General features: G+C 47.1%; 3 protein-coding genes across 3 annotated transcripts; 2 read left to right on the top strand and 1 right to left on the bottom strand.

Moving 5' to 3' along the window:
* Nucleotides 1–16: 16 nt before the first annotated feature.
* QC761_512220 (uncharacterized protein) lies at nt 17–7,393 on the bottom strand. The gene is made up of 6 exons (XM_062880391.1): nt 4,533–7,393; nt 3,198–4,469; nt 1,976–3,133; nt 1,860–1,923; nt 1,613–1,739; nt 17–1,563 (listed from the first exon to the last, which is right to left on the bottom strand). Exons 2-6 carry the CDS (start codon nt 3,921–3,923, stop codon nt 24–26), a joined length of 3,615 nt encoding a protein of 1,204 aa, XP_062731102.1. The 5' UTR covers nt 3,924–4,469; nt 4,533–7,393; the 3' UTR covers nt 17–23.
* Nucleotides 4,840–7,405, top strand: DPH2_2 (Diphthamide biosynthesis protein 2). The gene is made up of 2 exons (XM_062880386.1): nt 4,840–6,312; nt 6,371–7,405. Exons 1-2 carry the CDS (start codon nt 5,682–5,684, stop codon nt 7,279–7,281), a joined length of 1,542 nt encoding a protein of 513 aa, XP_062731101.1. The 5' UTR covers nt 4,840–5,681; the 3' UTR covers nt 7,282–7,405.
* Nucleotides 7,406–7,648: 243 nt separating this feature from the next.
* Nucleotides 7,649–9,265, top strand: DPH2_1 (Diphthamide biosynthesis protein 2; the record flags this gene model as incomplete). Its single annotated transcript, XM_062880390.1, has 1 exon — nt 7,649–9,265. One exon carries the CDS (start codon nt 7,649–7,651, stop codon nt 9,263–9,265), a length of 1,617 nt encoding a protein of 538 aa, XP_062731100.1.
* Between the last annotated feature and the right edge of the window lie 10,087 nt (nt 9,266–19,352).

Here is a 19,352-nt window from a genome sequence, read left to right as displayed (position 1 = left end):
AAAGTATGGTTATATACCTCTACCTAGTACCCCAAACTCACCCTTTTAACCTCCCTTTCCTCCTCTCCCAGCCCCGTATACAGCCTCAGTTCGATCCTCCCACTCTCCACATCAATTTCCAGCTGATCCCTCGTCACCCTCAACTCCTCCGGCGCCATGCTCCTCTCCCATCCTTCCCCGGTGGGCCCGTCCATCGGCATGTTATCCAAGTTCTCAATATACAACGGCAGTGGAAACTCGAGAAGCTCTTCCTCGGCCAGAACCATTTGTTCAGCAACCACACAGGCGGCAGGGCTGTTCCACATTCCCTCTTGTCGGTTCAACGACTTTAACAACCTCAGCCCCCTGCGTCGGACGATGGGATGGCGACACCGGGTTATGGTCAAAAACAACGGCATAACCAGGCCTGGCTCGAGGGACATGAAGAACGGCAACGGGGAGAAGATGTTCTTGTTGATGGTTTCACAGAGGGAAATGACGCGGGCGAACTCGTCAGTGTAGGGGTCCCATCTGACTGCCGGGCCGGCGATTCCCGCGCGGGACATGAGAGACAAGACGGAGTGGTAGAGTTCTAAGGATAGCAGTGTGGTTCGCTCTGCTTGGGACGCCGAAGAAGAGATTCTGTTGGCCAGGATCTCAAACTCGATTTTCCAACGGATGACGTCTTCGGCGATTCGGGCTTGCAAATGGGGGAGATCATCTTCCTCGGTGACGAAACCCAAGATGTACCCGCCCTCGACGCTGAGAAAGTACCGGAACATGCCAAAGAGATGCATTGATGCCTGCATTAAATCGTAGAGCTTGCCTACGCGGGGCATGTTGAGGATGGAGGAGGGCAGTTTGCCGGTCAGGGGGTCGGCATAGGCGTAGCGGGCGCGGGAGTCTTCGAATGTCATGACTAAGAGGTCGAGACGGGAGAGAGATTGGGCGATCGAGGCTATCTCGCCGGACATGGTGTTGTGGGGTGACTGAGAAGCGACGAGTTTGAGCCCGGATTGGATGTGAACATGACTTGCTGCCCATTCACCAGCCATATTAGCCGCCGCGGCGAGAATAACGCTCATAACCATGAGCACCCCTGGATCCTGGATGGTGCGCGCCATACTGATAGCACCCCAATACTGCTGCATGCCCTGTTTGGTAAACTCCTCTGTTTCCCCCCCTGCCGCGCCTGAATTGATAGGCTTAGCCCGAAGCCGAATCTTACTTCTTGACTCCCACCTCCGATGCAGTGCCCCGACTGCCACTGCGGCCTTCCACACCGCCGGCTCAAAATGTGCCACTTGGAGGACATGGCGGGACCAGAAGGGGGCGGGAAAGGCGGTGTTGGTCATGGCGACTGTGCACATTCGGAAGAAGTCAAAGCAGGCAGAGTCTTCGGTCAGGACGGCTTCCCCCAGGACTCTGGCCGCTGGCCCGACGACTTGGAGGGTTTTGACTGCGGTTGCCATGTCCCGGCCGCTTAGCTGTGATGATATGGCTGCGTATCCATCGCAGGTGCGGCCGGCTTTGATGCAGCGGCTGCATTGGGGTTTTGTTTCATCGCATTTGACGCGGCGGATTCTGGGCAGTGTCAGTGTTCAAGAGGAGATGGGTCAGATGGGTGACGTACCTGCAGGTAATGCATCCACGTTTCGATCTCGTGCTCCTTGGCGGGACCATTCTTTTGGGTGTGAACCTTTTTCTAGATGAGCGTAGGGTTACTGAAAGTTGAAGAATAGTTATCGATTCCCAACAGCCTCAGGATCACAATTCGGGGTGACATGTCAGAATCCTGCCGATGCACTGTCATGGCGCAGCAGTTAGGCAACCTACGGGTTACGTCCAATGAGAAGTGAGAGATATTTTCAGGACCATACAGAAGAACCATCCAAAAGGATGTAGCCAATGACACCTTGAGCAGCCAGCCAACGCACCCAGACTCTACACCACATCATAGAACGGCCAAAGTCATTAACCCCATATGAACCATCACCGCGGCCATCGCGGCCGTCTCCCTCACAGTGCCACCACTCTTAACCTGCTCCATTTCCTCCCCGCCCTTCCCATCCCCATCTACACTCGTCTCCCCTTCTCTTCCAGGCTCAACCACCCTCCCCCCCTCAACCCTCACCCTCCTGCCTTCCCTCAATGCCTCCACCTGACCCTGATCACACGTCCTGCCCACATCCGCGAGAAAACACCCCGCATCCCTCCCCTTCGTAGCAGCAACCTTCACCCCCCTCACATCCACCAGCCCCTGACTCCGATACCCCCCGTCGGCAGCCACCTTCCCACTCGCAACATCCCTCCCGTCCATCACCCTCTTAAATATCTCCTTCACAACCCCCGGATGATACCCATAAACACTATGCCCCGCATCGAAAACCCTCACAAAACTCAACCCCGCCACCTCCCTCACCAACCCCCCAACCACTCCCCCAACATCAACATCCGCATACCCCGCCTCTCTGAACTCTTCCCCCCCAACAGCAAGGGAGATCTCCTCCCCCCCAAACCAGTTACACCTATAGTCCAAATCCCCATACACCATCGCGACCTTGATTCTATTCTCCAAAACGTACCTTAAATCTGAAAGATCATGCCTCATCGGGTCGCCGGTCAAGGCGAAAAAGACACCCCCCGTGGACCTCGACGCAGCAGTGAAATTCACCGCAACTCCCAACGCGGCTTGAACCCAGGGTTGATTAAGGTACCCGACCGAGTGCAACGGGGGGTACGTCTCCGGATGCGACAGCGTAATATCAAACGGGTTGAGGTCGGAGTAGCTCGTAAACGCCCCCTGGACAAACCCAAAACAGACACCCGCTGCTAGGGCACACGCCTGGTTGACAGTGCTGTTTCTTCCATACCCCAACGGGTCGCCTTCTTGGACTGATTGCCGGCAGGATAGGAGGAGGGGTTGGCAGTACTCAGTGAGATTAGTCTTGGCGGAGGAGTACACCTCTTCAGGATATGCTTGAATATCGTAAGTGTTGTTGAGTGAAAAGTCGAGGTATGACAAACCCATTGTAAGAACGTCCAAGCAGCCGTTTTGGATGCCTAGGGTAGAGAGCTGGAGGGGGAATGAATTTGGGAGGGAGGATTGCCTGTGGAAGTGGGCCATGAAGGACGGGCCGTAGAAGCCGCCGTACTGAGGGGGAGAAGGGAGGTTAGTATGCGGGAATAAGGGGTAGGGGGAAGGGGGAAAGACGAACCGAAACAGTCCAAAGACTAATTTCCTTATTGGAGGTATCATAGCCCGGAAACTCCCGAAACCAGACCTGGGTAAACTGCCACATCACCCTCGCTGCCTGTTGCGTGGTGTTGATCCCATCTCGGGGGTCGAGGGACTGGATGGTAGCAGGGGCTACAGTCAAGTTGAGACTGTCTTGCTGGAGTTCTTCGACCGTTCCAGGAGTGAAGAATGAGCCGTCTTCAGACAGGCTGTCCATCAAGTCCACTACCCCGTTGACGATCTTGGAGTAACTGAACCCTGCCCCGACAGGCTGGTCGATATACAGCATATTGACCTCTTCGTTCCAACTCTGGTTGTTCAATCTGGTTGAATTACCGTCTGGATTGAAAGTGCAAGGAAACCCATTTGTCTCGTCAAAGGCCGAGGCTCCGGGGCCGCCGCTGATGTAGATGGATGTGGGAGCTTCTTCAGGGTTTTTGCGGGCCTGGAAGTACCAGAAGAAGATGCTCATGTCGAGGGAGGAGGGAACATCGGCGAGGAGGGTGGAGGGGAGGTGGACGTAGCCGGACCATGATTTGACTCCCGGGGTGGTTTCACAGAGAAGGGCGGTGGTTTCTTTGTAGGTGATGGAGGCGCCGGGGAAGTTGGAGGAGAAGAGGAGGGTGGTGTCTTGGGATGGGTTGACGAAGTTTTGGGTGGAGGCGCCAAGTGAGAGGGCGAGGGGGAGCAATAGAGGGAGACGCATTTTGAAAAAGAGACAGGTAGGTCATAAAATAGGAGATAAGTTCGGCCTGGAGACCATCGAGCTGGGACCTCGAGTCTCTCAAAGTTGGACTGAGACGAAACTGGTAGTCTTGGAGGCTTGGCAGCACTGGAACAGGCAACAATAGGAGTGGGACCACGACTATGTGATGCTTGGGCTAAGAAGAAGATTCCAACCAAAAATTTGGTCCTACGGTCTCTTCTTATAGACTGTTGAGATCAATCTGCACAGACCTATAGAACTTCTGTCAGATATGATCAAAAGCTTCCAACAAGAAAGAAAAAGTCTCAGCCACTGCCCCCTAAATCAAACCTGCCCATCACGAACAACCAACACCTTCGTGTTCAAAGGCCTCATCATCAACCCCAGCCTCGTAGGATGTGATTTTGGCGAGTCGACCAATCGCCAGCGAGTTTCTTGTGGGTCACACTTGCGCCGCCAACACATCTGGCGAGACACCCCAGACATCAGCCTTGCTCAGTCCTGAGGTTGTTTGAAAACTTGACGAGCTGGCCAATCAGCGATCGACTTAGCACACCCAATGCTAGATTCCAACTCCCACCAATCTGGAGAGCTCGGCAGCCGATTTACGTTAATGTTTGCCAACCACAGTCCCTTTCAAGCCTTCGGTCGCTGGCATCCGAGCCGTCCAATCCAGTCAATTGCCCCAAAGTACACGTCTGCGGGGGCTCAAACAACGGGTTCCAATCTCAATGAACGAACGAATATCCTTTAAGATATCCATTCCCCTCATCCGATATCTCACGTTGTGTAACACCAATCCAAATCTCGAGTGCATCATCGCGATGTTCGGTTCCGACGCCCACACTCGAGGAAGCGGATGTCAAAAGAAATGACAGGGATGACGGCAGCCAGCCAATGCAGCCAACCGTCAGCCGCCCGCATGCCGAGACGCATCCACAATTCTCTTGGCTTTTGTCCTTCCCCCTTCGACGTCTCGACAATTCCAGAATCCCCAACCGTCGTTTGCTTGACCGCAAATCACTGCGAGAACTGGTAGCTTGCCGAACAAAAAAAAAAAAAAAAAAACCGGGAACTCCCCCCGAAAGATCGGGCCCTCCCGTCCCACCCTCCGTCTCCCGATAGTAGCGCCTCACGGGAGGCGTTGCCGGTGGCCGCTCAGACGTTGGTCATAGCATGCATGTCAGGCACACATCCATACCCACCCACGCAGAAGCGGGCAAAGGAAGAAAGACATTTCCATGACCAATTCACCGCCAATTATGTCAGCTTGTCCCGCCCCAACCTGCCTTTGGAGGCAATGCCGAAGCCGTTTGGAAGGGTGCCGGCCGGGAATAATCCAATCTAGAAGTCAAACTGTGGGGAAAGCACTCCTTGGACCAGACCCACGCGGGCGAATTTTCTTTTTTAGCTGTCGGCCACGGCCCCCCCTTTCCCGATACATGCCCTCTTCATCAGTGTGACTGGTCCCCTTCTTTTCTCCTCTTCCGCTTTTCCTTCTTCACCATCTGAAGAAAGAAAAAGAAGCTGTTGTTATCTGTAGAACCAAAAGATCAGCAACATCTAAACACCGGCCCCATATCACCGCATCGGTACCGATCCTCACTCATCCAGACCGGAAACAGCCGAAATCCGCTCCCCGCCCCCTCTCATCCGGCAACAGGAAAAGAAAATACCCACTTTCCGGCTTGGTCGGGAGAGGTGTTGAAAGGGCGTCGTTCCCGCATTCCGGGGTTCAAAGTTCATAAAGAGACGCAAATGCCACCGCCGCGAGAGAGTCATGTCACCACCACAACAGGGGATGCTGGTGTAAGCGCTCCCTATGGCGTCACCAATTCTTCCTCGTCGTCATCACCACCACACCACCGTTCCAACAACTCATCATCAGACTCGACATTGGATGTTCCAATAGCTGATGGTGAAAAGACATCGCCAACTGATTCCGCCTCCTCGTCTGATACCGAACCTGAGGTAGAGGCAGTCAGAGTGGCGTCGCGACGTACCATACCGGATGCCAACCACTATGGCCCAACCACGGAGAAGGATCCCGAGCTCGAGCTGGAACGCTCACCATCGGCGGCAACCACGATTGACTTTCCCGAGGGAGGTGTGACGGGGTGGTTGGTGGTGTTTGGGTCGTTTTGTGCCATGTTGTCGCTGTACGGATTGATCAACTCGGCCGCTGTGTTTGAATCGTACTTTTCGACGCACCAGTTGAAGGACAACTCGCCAAGCGAGATTGGCTGGATCTTTAGCTTGTACCTGTTTATTGTGTTTTTCGTGGGGGTCCAAGTTGGGCCTATTTTTGATCGATATGGCGCGAGGCTGATTGTTGCTATGGGATGTTTGCTGATCACGCTCAGTTTGTTGTTGCTGAGCTGGTGTACTGGTGAGTGCCCCTTCTTCTCTGAAATGATAGACGGCGGAGGTTGACCATCACCCTGCAGAATATTATCAGATCATCCTCACCTATTCCGTCATGGGTGGCTTGGGCGGTGCTCTCCTCAACTGTCCCGCCTATGGCTCCATCGCCCACTTCTTCAACGTCCGTCGAGGTTTTGCGACAGGCATTGCGAGTACAGCGGGCGGCATCGGCGGCGTCATCTTCCCCATTGTGCTGAGAGAGCTGTTGCCGACCATCGGGTTCAACTGGAGCAGCCGAGTGCTCGCCCTGATCATGCTCGGCCTCGCCATCCCGGCCAATCTGTTCATCAAGACCAGACTGCCCCCCGCTAAGGGCGAAAAGGTGCAGTCGGTCTGGCCCGACTTTTCCGTGTTCAAAGATGCCCGGTTCGCATGCGCTGCTCTCGGTGTGTTCTTCATGGAGTGGGGCCTATTCGTTCCGTTGACTTATATTGTGTCGTACGCGGTTGACCACGGGCAGGATGCGACGGAAAGTTATCTGCTGTTGTCATACCTGAACGCCGGGTCCGTGTTGGGACGTGTGTTGCCGGGAATTCTGGCGGATAAGATTGGGCGGTTCAACGTTATTATCATCACTATCGCCATTTGCTTGATCACGGGACTGGCGCTGTGGTTGCCGGCTGGCCACTCGAATTCGATGTTGATTGTATATGCGGTGCTGTTTGGGTTTGGCAGTGGCAGCAACATTGGCTTGGTGCCGGTGTGCTTGGGTCAGCTCTGCGATCACCGAAAGTTTGGGCGACTGTTTTCAACGGCGATGATGGTGGCCAGCTTTGGTACGCTGAGCAGTGTCCCAATTGGAGGCGCCTTGTTATCTGGGTCGGGTTGGACGGCCGTGATTTTGTTTTCGAGCATCTCGTATGCTGTTGCGTTGGCTTTCTACACAGCCACCAGGGTGCTTGCTGTGGGGTGGAACCCTCTGACGGTCTTCTAGGACCGCGATCTCATAATGGATGGTAGAAGCGATGTATTAGCGATGCTTGTATTTTCTGGCGCTCAAATTTGTTGTACATATACTAAATAATAATCTTCATCTCACGTTCCTCATCGTTGATTTTGAGCTGTGTTCATGTCTCAGTGCTCTTCAAGCTACTGCCCCACTAGAATAACTGCCTTACCGGGATTTTGCGCCAGGCACAATTTGGTGGAGGATCAGCGGCCCGCCCAACGTCACCCCAAGCGCGGGGCAATCTGCAGATCAACAGTGCCCCGCATTCGCCAAAGGAAAAATTCCAAGTCACCGTTCAGACGGCGACTACCACCGGCGACTCACCGTCCAGGATCAGCTCAACAAACCAAAAATGACCGAACTATCCTCCGCCCCGGTGCTGTCAACCCCAGCCGAACACCTCTTTGAGCACGCCAGCCCAGATTCCCAGACCGAGGCCAAGGCGCCGCGAAAAACCGACGACGAGCTCCGCCAAATCTACGAAGTCGCACGGACGGCGCGAGAACTGCGACTGGGAAAATGGAAGACGATAGCCCTACAATTCCCAGATGCGATGCTGGTCGATGCGCCGAGGCTAGTCCAGGCGCTCAAGGATGAGCTGACTGCTCTCCGAAAAGAAGAGGAGGAATCATCCGGGCCAAAACAAGACGAGAAGATATTCATCCTGGCCGACACTTCCTACAGCGCGTGCTGTGTTGATGAAGTAGCGGCTGAACACGCCGATGCCCAGGTTGTGGTGCACTACGGCCGGTCGTGTCTCTCGCCCACGTCCCGATTACCTGTTATCTACGTGTTTACCGAACATCGGCTCAACCTCGACGAGACGGTCGAAGCTTTCGAGAGGGAACACCCAGGAAAAGACGCAAAGGTGGTTATCATGGCGGATGTGACGTATCAATCCCACGTTCCGGCGGTTGTCTCACGTCTTGTGTCGGAGGGATACACAAATATTTACTCCACGGCCATCACCCATGACCCAACGAACATCTTGCCCAACCGGAAGATCGTCTCCCACAGCGCCTCCTCCGATTCTACACCGGAGGGGGATTCACTAAAAGAATACTCTCTCTTCCACATCTCCACCCCCCCAACAGCCCTGCTACTAGCCCTCTCCTCGAGGGTAGGCTCCCTCTACATCCATGACACGCCCCACTCCCCCTTTCCATCATCTAGCTTCCTCTCCGCAAGACGACTCCTCGGCCGGCGGTATGCGAAGCTATTATCTCTGTCAACTGCGGGTATCATTGGGATATTGGTGAATACGCTTTCAGTATCGAACTACTTGTGTTCGGTGGATGCGCTCAGGAAGAGGATTGCGGCGGCGAATAAAAAGAGTTATACGGTTGTGGTTGGCAAGCTGAATCCGGCGAAGCTGGCGAATTTTGCGGAGATTGATGGGTGGGTGGTGGTGGGGTGTTGGGAGAGCAGTCTTGTGGAGGATGATGCTGGGTTTTTTAGGCCGGTGGTGACGCCGTTTGAGTTGGAGGTTGCGTTGATGGGAGATGGGGAGAGGGTTTGGGGGGGGAGTTGGTGGGGGGGGATTGAGGGGGTGAAGGCGCCGGTTGGTAAGGATGAAGAAGAGGAGGTGGTGGAGGGGAAGGAAGAGGAGGATGAGGATAGTGAAGAGGAGTCTGCGCCGCCAGAGTTTGATCTTAGGACTGGGAGGCTGATTAGTACTAGTCGGCCGATGAGGGTGAGGAAGGTTAAGGAGGAGAGGGAGGGCGGGGAGGTGAAAGAGGGGGTGGTAGAAGAGAACAGGAATGGGACGAATGGGGCGCTTGCGTTGAGACCAAAGGCTGAGTTGGCGATGGTGAATGGGGTGGTTAGTCCGGGTGCTGAGTTCTTGAGGTCGCAGAGGACGTGGCAGGGGTTGGGGAGTGATTATACTGAGGAAGAGAGCACAGCTATCGAGGAGGGGAGGAGGGGTGTGGCAAGAGGGTATACGGTTGGGGATAGTGAGAAGAGGTAGTTATGTTTTGAGAATGGGGGTGTTTGGAGATCACACTGGCGCCGTTTATATTATTTGTTCCACGTTCTCGGCATGCCGGCATCTTCACCATTCACACAAAGGTGCGATGGGAGGCTGTTTGGACCATATACGGTCTCACAGCACTCGACTGCATTTCTGGGAGCTGTGGCTCAAATATGGTGGACCTTCAGCACGCTGGCCGCAAGTCTGCAGTAGTGAGAAGTTGCAATGGTGAAAACGGGATTGGATGGGGCGCATAGCTGGCATATCCTCCCTGTAGTAACCCCCTGGTTCATCTTGGTTTACTGTTGAGGCTGGGTGCCGATGAGGCTGAATACTTGGATTGATTGTTGTTGCTCTGGCGGGACCAGGGAGAAGAATCGGTCCGGCTGTTACTACTGACACTTTCAGGTGAAGGGACGGAATGGTTGCTGCCAGTGTCTGGGAGTGCGGGGTTCGCGAATGGGCAGCTGAGGTTGGTTCTGGGCGAGGCGACGAATCCGGATACAGTACCCGCTGAGGGTGATGACGATGATGAGGAAGAGAACGCCAGCCAGGGCTACCACAATGTTCATTGAGGTGTCCTGTGGGGTTCTTATAGACGTTGATGAGTAGGCGGGACGGATGTAGTGGTCTGGATTGCTAGGCTGGTGTTGGTTGAGGTTGAATAAGAAGTCGACGTACTATTTCTTCGACTTGAGTTTGCGGTGATTACAAGGTTTTGTTGCTGGTGGCAGAATGACTGAGCCTTTGGTCTGGTTGAGAGTATGAGGTGCAACGAAGGTGTCTCGTGGATGGAAGCAAAAAGAGGGAGGGAATAGGTCGTGGCCCAGACTGCAAGATGAAAGAAGAGTAAGGCAGTGGGCCTGTTCCCACGCCCCAAAGGCCTCTTTCATTTTGTGCGAGTGAATAGGTGTGACTGCCAAAGTTGTTCAACCCCCATAGATGAGCATCAGCTTGCGAAGCCAGTGCAGAGTTGAACATTATAAAGTCATGATTTATACTATACAGCTCTCAGCCAACTCCCATAACCCATAAATCCCTTAGACAGCCCTGAGAAGTGTGGATAGGTATATAAAGTCACTCAAATGGGGAAGCATAATCGGAGGTGTTGATGGAAATTGACATTAACAACGAACAAACTAATTAACAAGCCCCGGGAGTTCTATGGAATCGCATCGCCTTGAACTGTATATTATCGTCAGAGTTCTGCTAGTTGCCGAAACCAACGTGACCAGTGTTTAAAGCCTATCCTGCCCTTTCCACTCCAATCCTCGTTGAAAATGGCAGAGCTTGGCTGCAGCATTTCCATCCATCCACCCAAATTTATCAATAACTTCCTGTCCCAATACAGTAGCTAGCCACATGTTTATCTCGACGTATGTCTTGTCGGGTATTGAACATGAAGATTGAGCCGAATGCTCTGGTGGCTGTCCGCAGGACCGGGAGCCCTCCAACTTGCCATGAGTCGAGGTGTGGACGCGGAAGTGAGCTGGAGCTGGAAGGGGGATATCCAGTTGGCTTGAGACGCTTGAATGACTTGAGACGCTTGGATGATGAATGAATCTTGGTTGACTGGAAATGTTGGATGGGTTTGTGAAAATAGAGGGGCTTCGACTGCTGCGAGTCGTGTGACGACGACGACGATTCGAGGAGACGGGTGGCTCGCTGACCGGGAGCTGTTGCTGTTGCTGAGTGCGGCGATTGGTTCTAATCGAGAAGCAGCAGGCGGCCAAGAGGACAATAAAGCCGGTGATGGCGATGACGATCTCCGTTTTACTGGCCTGGAGCGCTGTCAGAATCATTTTCAGGTATTGCCAAAGGGGTTGATGATGGAACTGTTGATCATGAAGCTTGAATGGGAAGTCGACTTACCATTTCCTTGGCTTCAGCTTGAAATCTTGGGGATGGGGATATTTGTTATTGGTGCTCGAAAGGACAACTCAATTATCACTCTGGGTGACTGAGACGGTATGGGTCGCAACCAGACGAAGGTGTATTGCTGATGTAGGGGGTAGGCCTGTGCCTATGTCCTGCAGGCTGCTCCCACTATTTGGGAGTGAATAAATATGATGAGTGAATACCTTGGTTGGGATTGAATTCAGATGGCACGGATGTAAAGGAAGAGGTCGAGCAAGGTGGTGTGCAAGATGAGGCGCCGAAGTATCAGTTTGCCACGTGGAGATTGGACCAGCCCAGCATCCAAATCAAGTCCAGAACTAGACATTATTATGAGCGTCATCGTAGAGTGTGATGTTCTGACGGCCATTCACAGGTATGGTGCCACTTCAGGAGTAGGTTGGATGACCAGAAAATGGCCCACCCACAGAGGTGGCCCACATTGGCTTGAACTTACCAGTGCCATTTTCCACACTAAACCCTCAACAACCCTGGACCTCCGAAAGCCCCCCCCAACTTTATATTCCACCCCCAGAGGTCAAAAATGGATCATTTCTTTTTCTTTTTTTTGCTCCAGGTACCCACCAATGGCCAAATATACCGAGGAAGATATCGCAAATACCGAACAAGATATTTTTGCTGGTATAAGCCAGCGCAAAGCGTCCGATAAGCACGGGGTTCCACGTTCTATACTAAAGCACCGCATCTTAGGAACCCAGGTTTATAAACAGGCCTATAAAAATCAATAGCGGCTTACTTAAGGCCAAAAAGACCTTATCGTTTAATAGATCCTTCGTCAGGAAAGCTTTAGCTACGCTCCTACCTACGCTAACGTACGAGCTCTAGCAGTTAATATACTAACTAAACAAAGCGATATTTACTCTATTAGGAAATACTAGGTTACCTACTTTATTAACTATTATTTTAATATTAAAACGAAGGTAAGAAAGAAAATTAATTATACTAGAATTAACGAAGTTACTTTAAAAAATATTAATAAATTCTTTAACTTATATTTTACCGTTAATTAAATTAAGCCTAAAAATAAGTATAATTATAATAAAATAGGAATAATAGAAGGTTAGGGAGAGAACGGTTTAGTTATAGGGTCTTTAATAAAAAATAAAAAGTCTATATATATTAAATAAAATAAAAGAAGGATTTAAACTACTATATTAAAGTATATTTCTTAAGATAAAAGAGCCCTCCCCTCCGGGATAATTTTTAAAGGTTAAAACCTTTAAAAGTAATAATTTAAAAACTAATTTAATAAAAATTAATATATAACTATATTATCGAACGGTTAAATTAATAACGACCTTACTATAGGATAGTTTAAAGAAATTTTTATTTTAAAGATTTAATTAAAGGACTTATTAAAATTACGTTTTTTTATTTATAATAGTTATAGCTTATATATTATTAACGACTTTATAATTTAATACTATAGGAATAATATTTATTTTTTTTTTTATCCCCTTATTACTTTTACGTCCTTTAACCCTTTAATATTAACTACTTTTTTAATATAAAAAAATATATAAAAAGTTTATAACTATAAACGACGCTTTTATTAATTATATATTTAATAGTAAAGTCGATTTAGTCCGGCTATATAACTTTACCCGTAAGTAGGGCTTTAAGAAAAAAAATATTACTGGCGGCTAACGTAGGATAGGATTATAGCCTATATATAAGCGTAAACCGCTCTCTTTAAGCTAAGTAGTAATCTCTATAGTACCGTTAAATCTCTTTTTAAAAATATTTACTTTTTATACCGTAGAGGACTCCCAGGTAACTAAAGAGGTTAAGGATTTACTTAAGAACTATACGCCGGCCGGAAAATAGTTTATAGTAAGGATTTTTATTAGTACTATACTTATATTAAGATCTAAAGTATTTATCTATAAAGCTAATATAGTAAGGTATTAATAAAACGCCTATAAAGCCCAGGACGTAAAGAAAAGGCGTAAGTTAAATAAAGAAGATTCGAATTCTAAGTTTATAAGGCTTTGTGACCTGGAAAAGGCTCGTATTAAAGGGAGGGTGGTGGAGGAAGAAGTGGTGCCTAAGGAGGATATAGAGTAGCCGGAGCCAGCCGAGCCTGTGCGGCGTAGCATACGTTATCGGGTTCAAACCCGGCGTAAGAGGGAAGCAGATGCAATGTCTGACTCTGACAGTGATTGAGCTACATTTTGGTATAACTTCCATAGAAATTGACCCAATATTAGTCTTGTTGTGGCCAGTGTAAGCATTCAGGGGTAATCTCATTAAGGTTGTGTGGCTGGTGTGGGGGTGGTGGTCCATGTCCGTGGGTGGGCCATTTTCTGGTCATCCAACCTATATCTCAAAAGGGCCGCCGTTGTTGCCGTGTTTTAAGGTACCTCGGACAGTCCAGCCTAGCTGTTCGGTCCCACACCAACTAATAGGCACAACCGCTCACAGATTCTATCACATACGAGCATAGATAGTAAAAAGCTCAGGATCCTGTCCGCTCTCTTATTGAAGAGCTGTTGATCGTAATGTTATCTTCTGGGATGGCCTTTGCCCTGCTATTTTGCTGAGTTAGTACCCGAACGTTTTGGTTTCGATAAAAGGGTTAATATTACCTTTTTTAATAACTGTAACGGACGGTACTATTTTATAAGCTTTACCTTTCTTGCTTTTACACCGTAGCCTTCTATTATAGCCAGTATATACTCTATCCGGAAAGGGCGGTATTCTTAGTTCATACTTACCGTTATTTATTTTTGCCGCTTCAACTTATTAGTATACGTGCTTTAATACCTTACTTATGATTGTTGATGAGAGATGGCGTGTTGGGTTCGATATCACCTCCAGATCGAAACCGTAATATATGTTAATGCAGGTACCATTTAGCTTCCTTTTAGAACTGTAAGAGGCGCAATGGGGTGAGGTAACCGTGGGTTGGGGAAGGGTCAGGATCCAGCAGCCCGACGGCCCAGTAACCAGGGTCAAATGCTGACAAAAGGGAAAGGGGGTGGTGTGGTGCCAAGTTTTCATATCTAAGTGCACACCTCTAAGCGTAACCAACATCGACACTATCAACTTTTGAGAAGGTCACTGTCAGATTGAGTGGCAATGTTCCTCAACGTCACCAGAGCCTCCCATGGAGACACAGGCTCCTCCCACCCGCCAACCTCACCAAGGCAGGCACTCCGGTGCTGAGGCGCTCGACGCGCATAAAACACCGCCTGCCTGCCCTCCCTAGCCTGGAAGCAAACACCTTCACTCAGGCACCCGGTCTCCAGAAAACATCCGACCAGTACAGCCAGTGCCTGGAAGCCGCAAGAGAATCAACCTCCTTACAATCAAGGCCAAGCAGCCCAAAAACAGACGACTTCCTTCTAGTACGAGTATAACTATAATGAAATCTCTGAGACCGAGAGTAGTTGCCGCTGGTTATCTATGAGTTGGGGCTAGTAATATGGCGGCTTTGGGATTGTGGTGAACAGTTACGTTTGATTTAGGTTTGGGGCATTTCTAATATAACACTGGGCGAATTAAAATTACTACTAGAATAAAATAAATAAAGGCTAACTTATATATAATAGATCATAGCTGTTAACTTTATAGTCGCTAAAATAGAGAGCAGTCGCGAAAGCCTAGTAAAGTAATAAAGCTAGAGGAGCTCCTCGAGTACTTAAATCTTTGATGTTTGTACCGTAGACCTATGTATATTATGTTTGAATAGTTCGAAATTGAATTTATATTTGTAGCTGCATTATCTGGATTAGATGACCAGGAAATGGACCACATGTGGATCTTGTCCACCACTACTACACCAGCTACACAACCATGTTAAGATTACCCCTAAATGCTCACACTAGCCACAACAAGACTAATATTGAGTCAATTTCTATGGGAGTTATACCAAAATGTAGCTCAATTACTGTCAGAGTCAGACATTGCATCTGCTTCTCGCTTGCGCCTGGTTTGAACCCGATGACGTGCGCTGCGCCGCATAAGCTGGGCTGGCTCTGGCTGCTCTATATCCTCCTTAGTCACCACTTCTTCCTCCACTATCCTCCCTTTAATACAGGCCTCTTTTAGTTTATAGAGCCTTATAAACTTAAAATTCGAGTCTTTTCTGTTTAACTTATACTTTTTTTTTACTTCATGCACTTTCTGGGCGTTTTCTTAGTACGTTACTACATTAATTTTACAAATAAATACCTTAGATTTTTTAATATAAATATAGTATTAGTAAAAGTCCCTACTGTAAATTATTTTTTAGCTGGCGTATAATTCTTAAGTAAATCCCTAACCTTTTTAGTTATTTAAGATTCCCCTATAATATAAAAAGTAAATATTTTTAGAAAAAGATTTAACGGTACTATAGGAATTACTATTTAGCTTAAAGAGAGTAGTTTATATTTACGTTTAAACTATAATCCTATTCTACGCTAGTATGACGAACCCCTATCCAGAACCTCTGAAAGGGATACTGGTTGAAGGCTACTTCTGAATACTCCTAGTTCGGTACAGCTAAATAGTGCACGACAAGATGTCTCAATGTAATTACAAGATACTGTAACTACAACTTGAATTGCATACTGCGGAACTGTCTATTTATACCAGCCAGTTACTCCGTATATATAGACCTTGTGCCAAGCCATATTTACTTCTTGCTCAGTGCCCTTGGCACACTGATCACGACTGCTTAGTCTGCTTAGTGCCCTGATCAGACTGAGCACTCTGCTCAGTTCGCTCAGTGCCCTGAGCGTACTGATCAGTCGTCCCTTACTGTGATTGGTTCTTCTTATACGTTCTTCCGATTGGCCCCTATTCCCGTGGCCCCACAACCCGTCCTGTACCAGGGTTGTGACAGTTAGCCGCCAATAATACTATTTTTCTTAAAGCCCTACTTACGGGTAAAATTATATAGCCGGACCAAATCGATTTTACCGTTAAACGTATACTTAGTAAAAGCGTCGTTTATAACTATAAGCTTTTCATACGCCTTCTTTATACTAGAAATATAATTAATATTAAGGGGTAAAAAGACGTAAAAATAGTAAGGAAGTTAGAAATTTAAATAAATATTATTTTTATGGTACCGGATTATAAAGACGTTATATAACAAACTTCTATCTAGAACTTCTAAAAGGGATACTAATTCAAGGCACTTCCGAACAATCCTAGTTCGGTACAGCTAAATAATGTATAATAATAAGATATTTCGATTATAATAGTTTAGATACTAACGATTGTAATTTAAATGATGTATTACGGAACTATCTATCTACACTAGCTAGTTCCTCTGTATATATAGACCTCCAGACCCTAAAGTACTTGCCCTGCTATAGCCCTGATTGTTTCTAGCACATTGCATTTGCAAAGTACTCGTCGTGCTATGCCTTCGATTATCCTAAGAATTTTGCATCCTGCAGAGTACTCGTGCTCCTTAGCGCCATAGCACTTCTGGCTAGCCCTAATTAGCTGCCTCCTGTCTTTCCTAATGATTGGCTGGGGACGTCCCGCGCTCCACATACTACGCGTCCTGCCGTTGGGTTAACTGTAACACGTTAGTAGTATATAAACTATAACGATTATAAATAAAAAAACAGAGTTTTAATAGATCCTTAAATTTTATTTTTCATATAAAACCTATTTAAATTAATTAACAATGAAATTATTATTATTCTAGATATTTTTTAATATAATTATATATCAATCTTTATTTAATTAGTTTTTAAACTATCACTTTCACAGTTCTTTACCATCAAGGATAACTCTAAAGGAAAGGACTCTCTTATTTTATAAAATATATTTAAGTATAGAAGTCTAAGTTATTTTCCGTTCTAATTAACGTATATAAACTGAAATCGTAAGAAAACACACAAAACAAGTATAACACCACGAATATACCCTCAGCAGGTCTCTAAATAAATATACCTGCGTAACAGTAGCTCGCTCGCAGGCTGCACTTCACATAGGATAATAAAAAGACTCTGTGGGCTCGCAGGCCACACAATAAGCACCGGATTGGCCTGATTAAAGGGCTAGAATTGCCTGCACACGTGCAAAGCACAAAATACAAAGAAAATGAAAGTAGATGTCCTATTAAAAATAAAATGTCCGAAGCAGACCGCTTATATATATAATCCCTGAACCCCCGAATCCTCCGAGAGCCCCACTTCCTTACTTATACCTTTAGGCTTATGGCTGCACCCTAAACTAATACTTTTTATCCTATTTCGAAACCTTAATAACTAAACCGTTTTCTCTTTAGTTTTTTATTATATTTACCTTATCGTAGTTATACTTATACCTAAGCTTAATCTAATTAAGAGTAAAATATAAATTAAACAACTATGACGAACTCCTATCTAGAACCTCTGAAAGGGATACTGGTTGAAGGCACTTCTGAACAATCCTGGTTCGGTACAGCTAAACAGTGTACAACAAATGGCTTGTGTCAATCACAATAGCTAAGATACCACGATTGTGACTTGTATTGCATACTGCGGAACTGTCTACCTACACCGGCTAGTTCCTCCATATATATAGACCTAATGACAAGCCTTGGATCATTCCATTCTGCGAGGATCATGACTGACTCTCGAGGATCATGAATGATTCCTAGGAATCATTCATGATTCCTTATGCCTTAGATGATCCACTTCCTATTGGTCCATCCTTCTCTCCTATGATTGGTTCTGCTAGCGATTGACTGTGCGTCTTGTGCCCCGCACACGGTCCGTCCTGCCTGTTGGCTTAACTGTGACAACAACTTACTAATATTTTCCGGTATACCTTCGGTAATTTTAATATAATTATTTTTTAACTTTTATTTTAATACCGAAATAACAGCTAATAAAGTAGGATACTTAATACTTACGAAAAAGGTCAGGATTGCTTTATTTAATTAGTAAACTAATTACTAAAGTTTTTATATTAATATATGTAGCAGCGTACCTAAAGTTTTCCTGACGAAGGCTCCATTGAAAAATAAATATTCTTTAGCCGTAAGAAAGTCGCTATTAGTTTTCATAAGTAAGGTTCCTTAATAAAGTACTATTAATACCGTGATTTAAGGTAAAACGTAAAATTCCGTACTTATTAAACGCTGTTCGCTGGCTTATACCAGCGGCAATATCTTTCTAAGTATTTTTAATATCCTCCTCGCTATATTTAGCCATTGATAGGTACGGGGAGCAAAAATAATTGAAAGAAAAGCTTTATTTTTAGTCTCTGTGCGCAGAATATAAAGTATGTATTGATCTCGGGGGCTTTCGGAGGTCCAGAGATGTAGAGGGTTTAATGTGAGTAGATAGCTTGGGTAGTTCAAACCTACCTAAGCCACATGCATTGAAATGGTGAGAAAACACACAAAACAACCACAACACCACAAATATATCCTCAACAGGGTTCTGAATGAACACACCTGCGTGACAGTGGCTCGCTCGCAGGCCGCACTTCACGTAGGACAAACAAAAGACCCTGTGGGCTCGCAGACCACACAGTAAGCACCGATTTGGCCTGATCAGAGGGCCAGAATTGCCCGCACGCATGCAAGGCACAAAATACGAAGAAATAAAAGTCGATGATCTGTCTAGAATAGAATGTCCGAAGCAGACCGTTTATATACATGACCCCTGAACCCCCGAATCCTCAGAGAGCCCCACTTCCTTACTCATACCCTCAGGCCTGTGGCCGCACCCCAAACCAGCATATATAGTCCACTTCCTTATCATTCAAGCTATATTGAAAAATAGGTTAGCGGGTGCCGTACTTGTACGGCTATGTATTATTAGCCCGTTAATTCTTTCTTAGTACCTAATGCTAAAGATTTTGTGCTACTAAATCCATTGCTTTATTTACGCACAGCTGCCTAGTTGGCTATACAACTAATATTCTGGAGTGTAGTAAGATCTAGGAACCCGGGCTATATACTTAAAAGCCTAATGATTTATATACGACTAACGATTCCTATATATTATTAAACTAATATACTTTTCTTTGCTATCCCGAGCGATCGTGTATTATTGTTTTTATATATCTACTACTGTATTTTTTTATTTATTTCAGGAGGATAAGATTGGGAAGGTTTACGAATTCTTTTGCTTTTATAAAACTATCGCTCGTGATCTAGATTATTTAAACGATACTATTCTAGATAGCGCCGAAGTTTAGACGGTCGTGTAAACTTGTGAGATGTCTA

This window comes from Podospora bellae-mahoneyi, chromosome 5, assembly GCF_035222275.1.
Source record: "Podospora bellae-mahoneyi strain CBS 112042 chromosome 5, whole genome shotgun sequence".
Taxonomy (NCBI): domain Eukaryota; kingdom Fungi; phylum Ascomycota; class Sordariomycetes; order Sordariales; family Podosporaceae; genus Podospora; species Podospora bellae-mahoneyi.
This window is presented reverse-complemented; position numbering and strand designations above follow the sequence as displayed.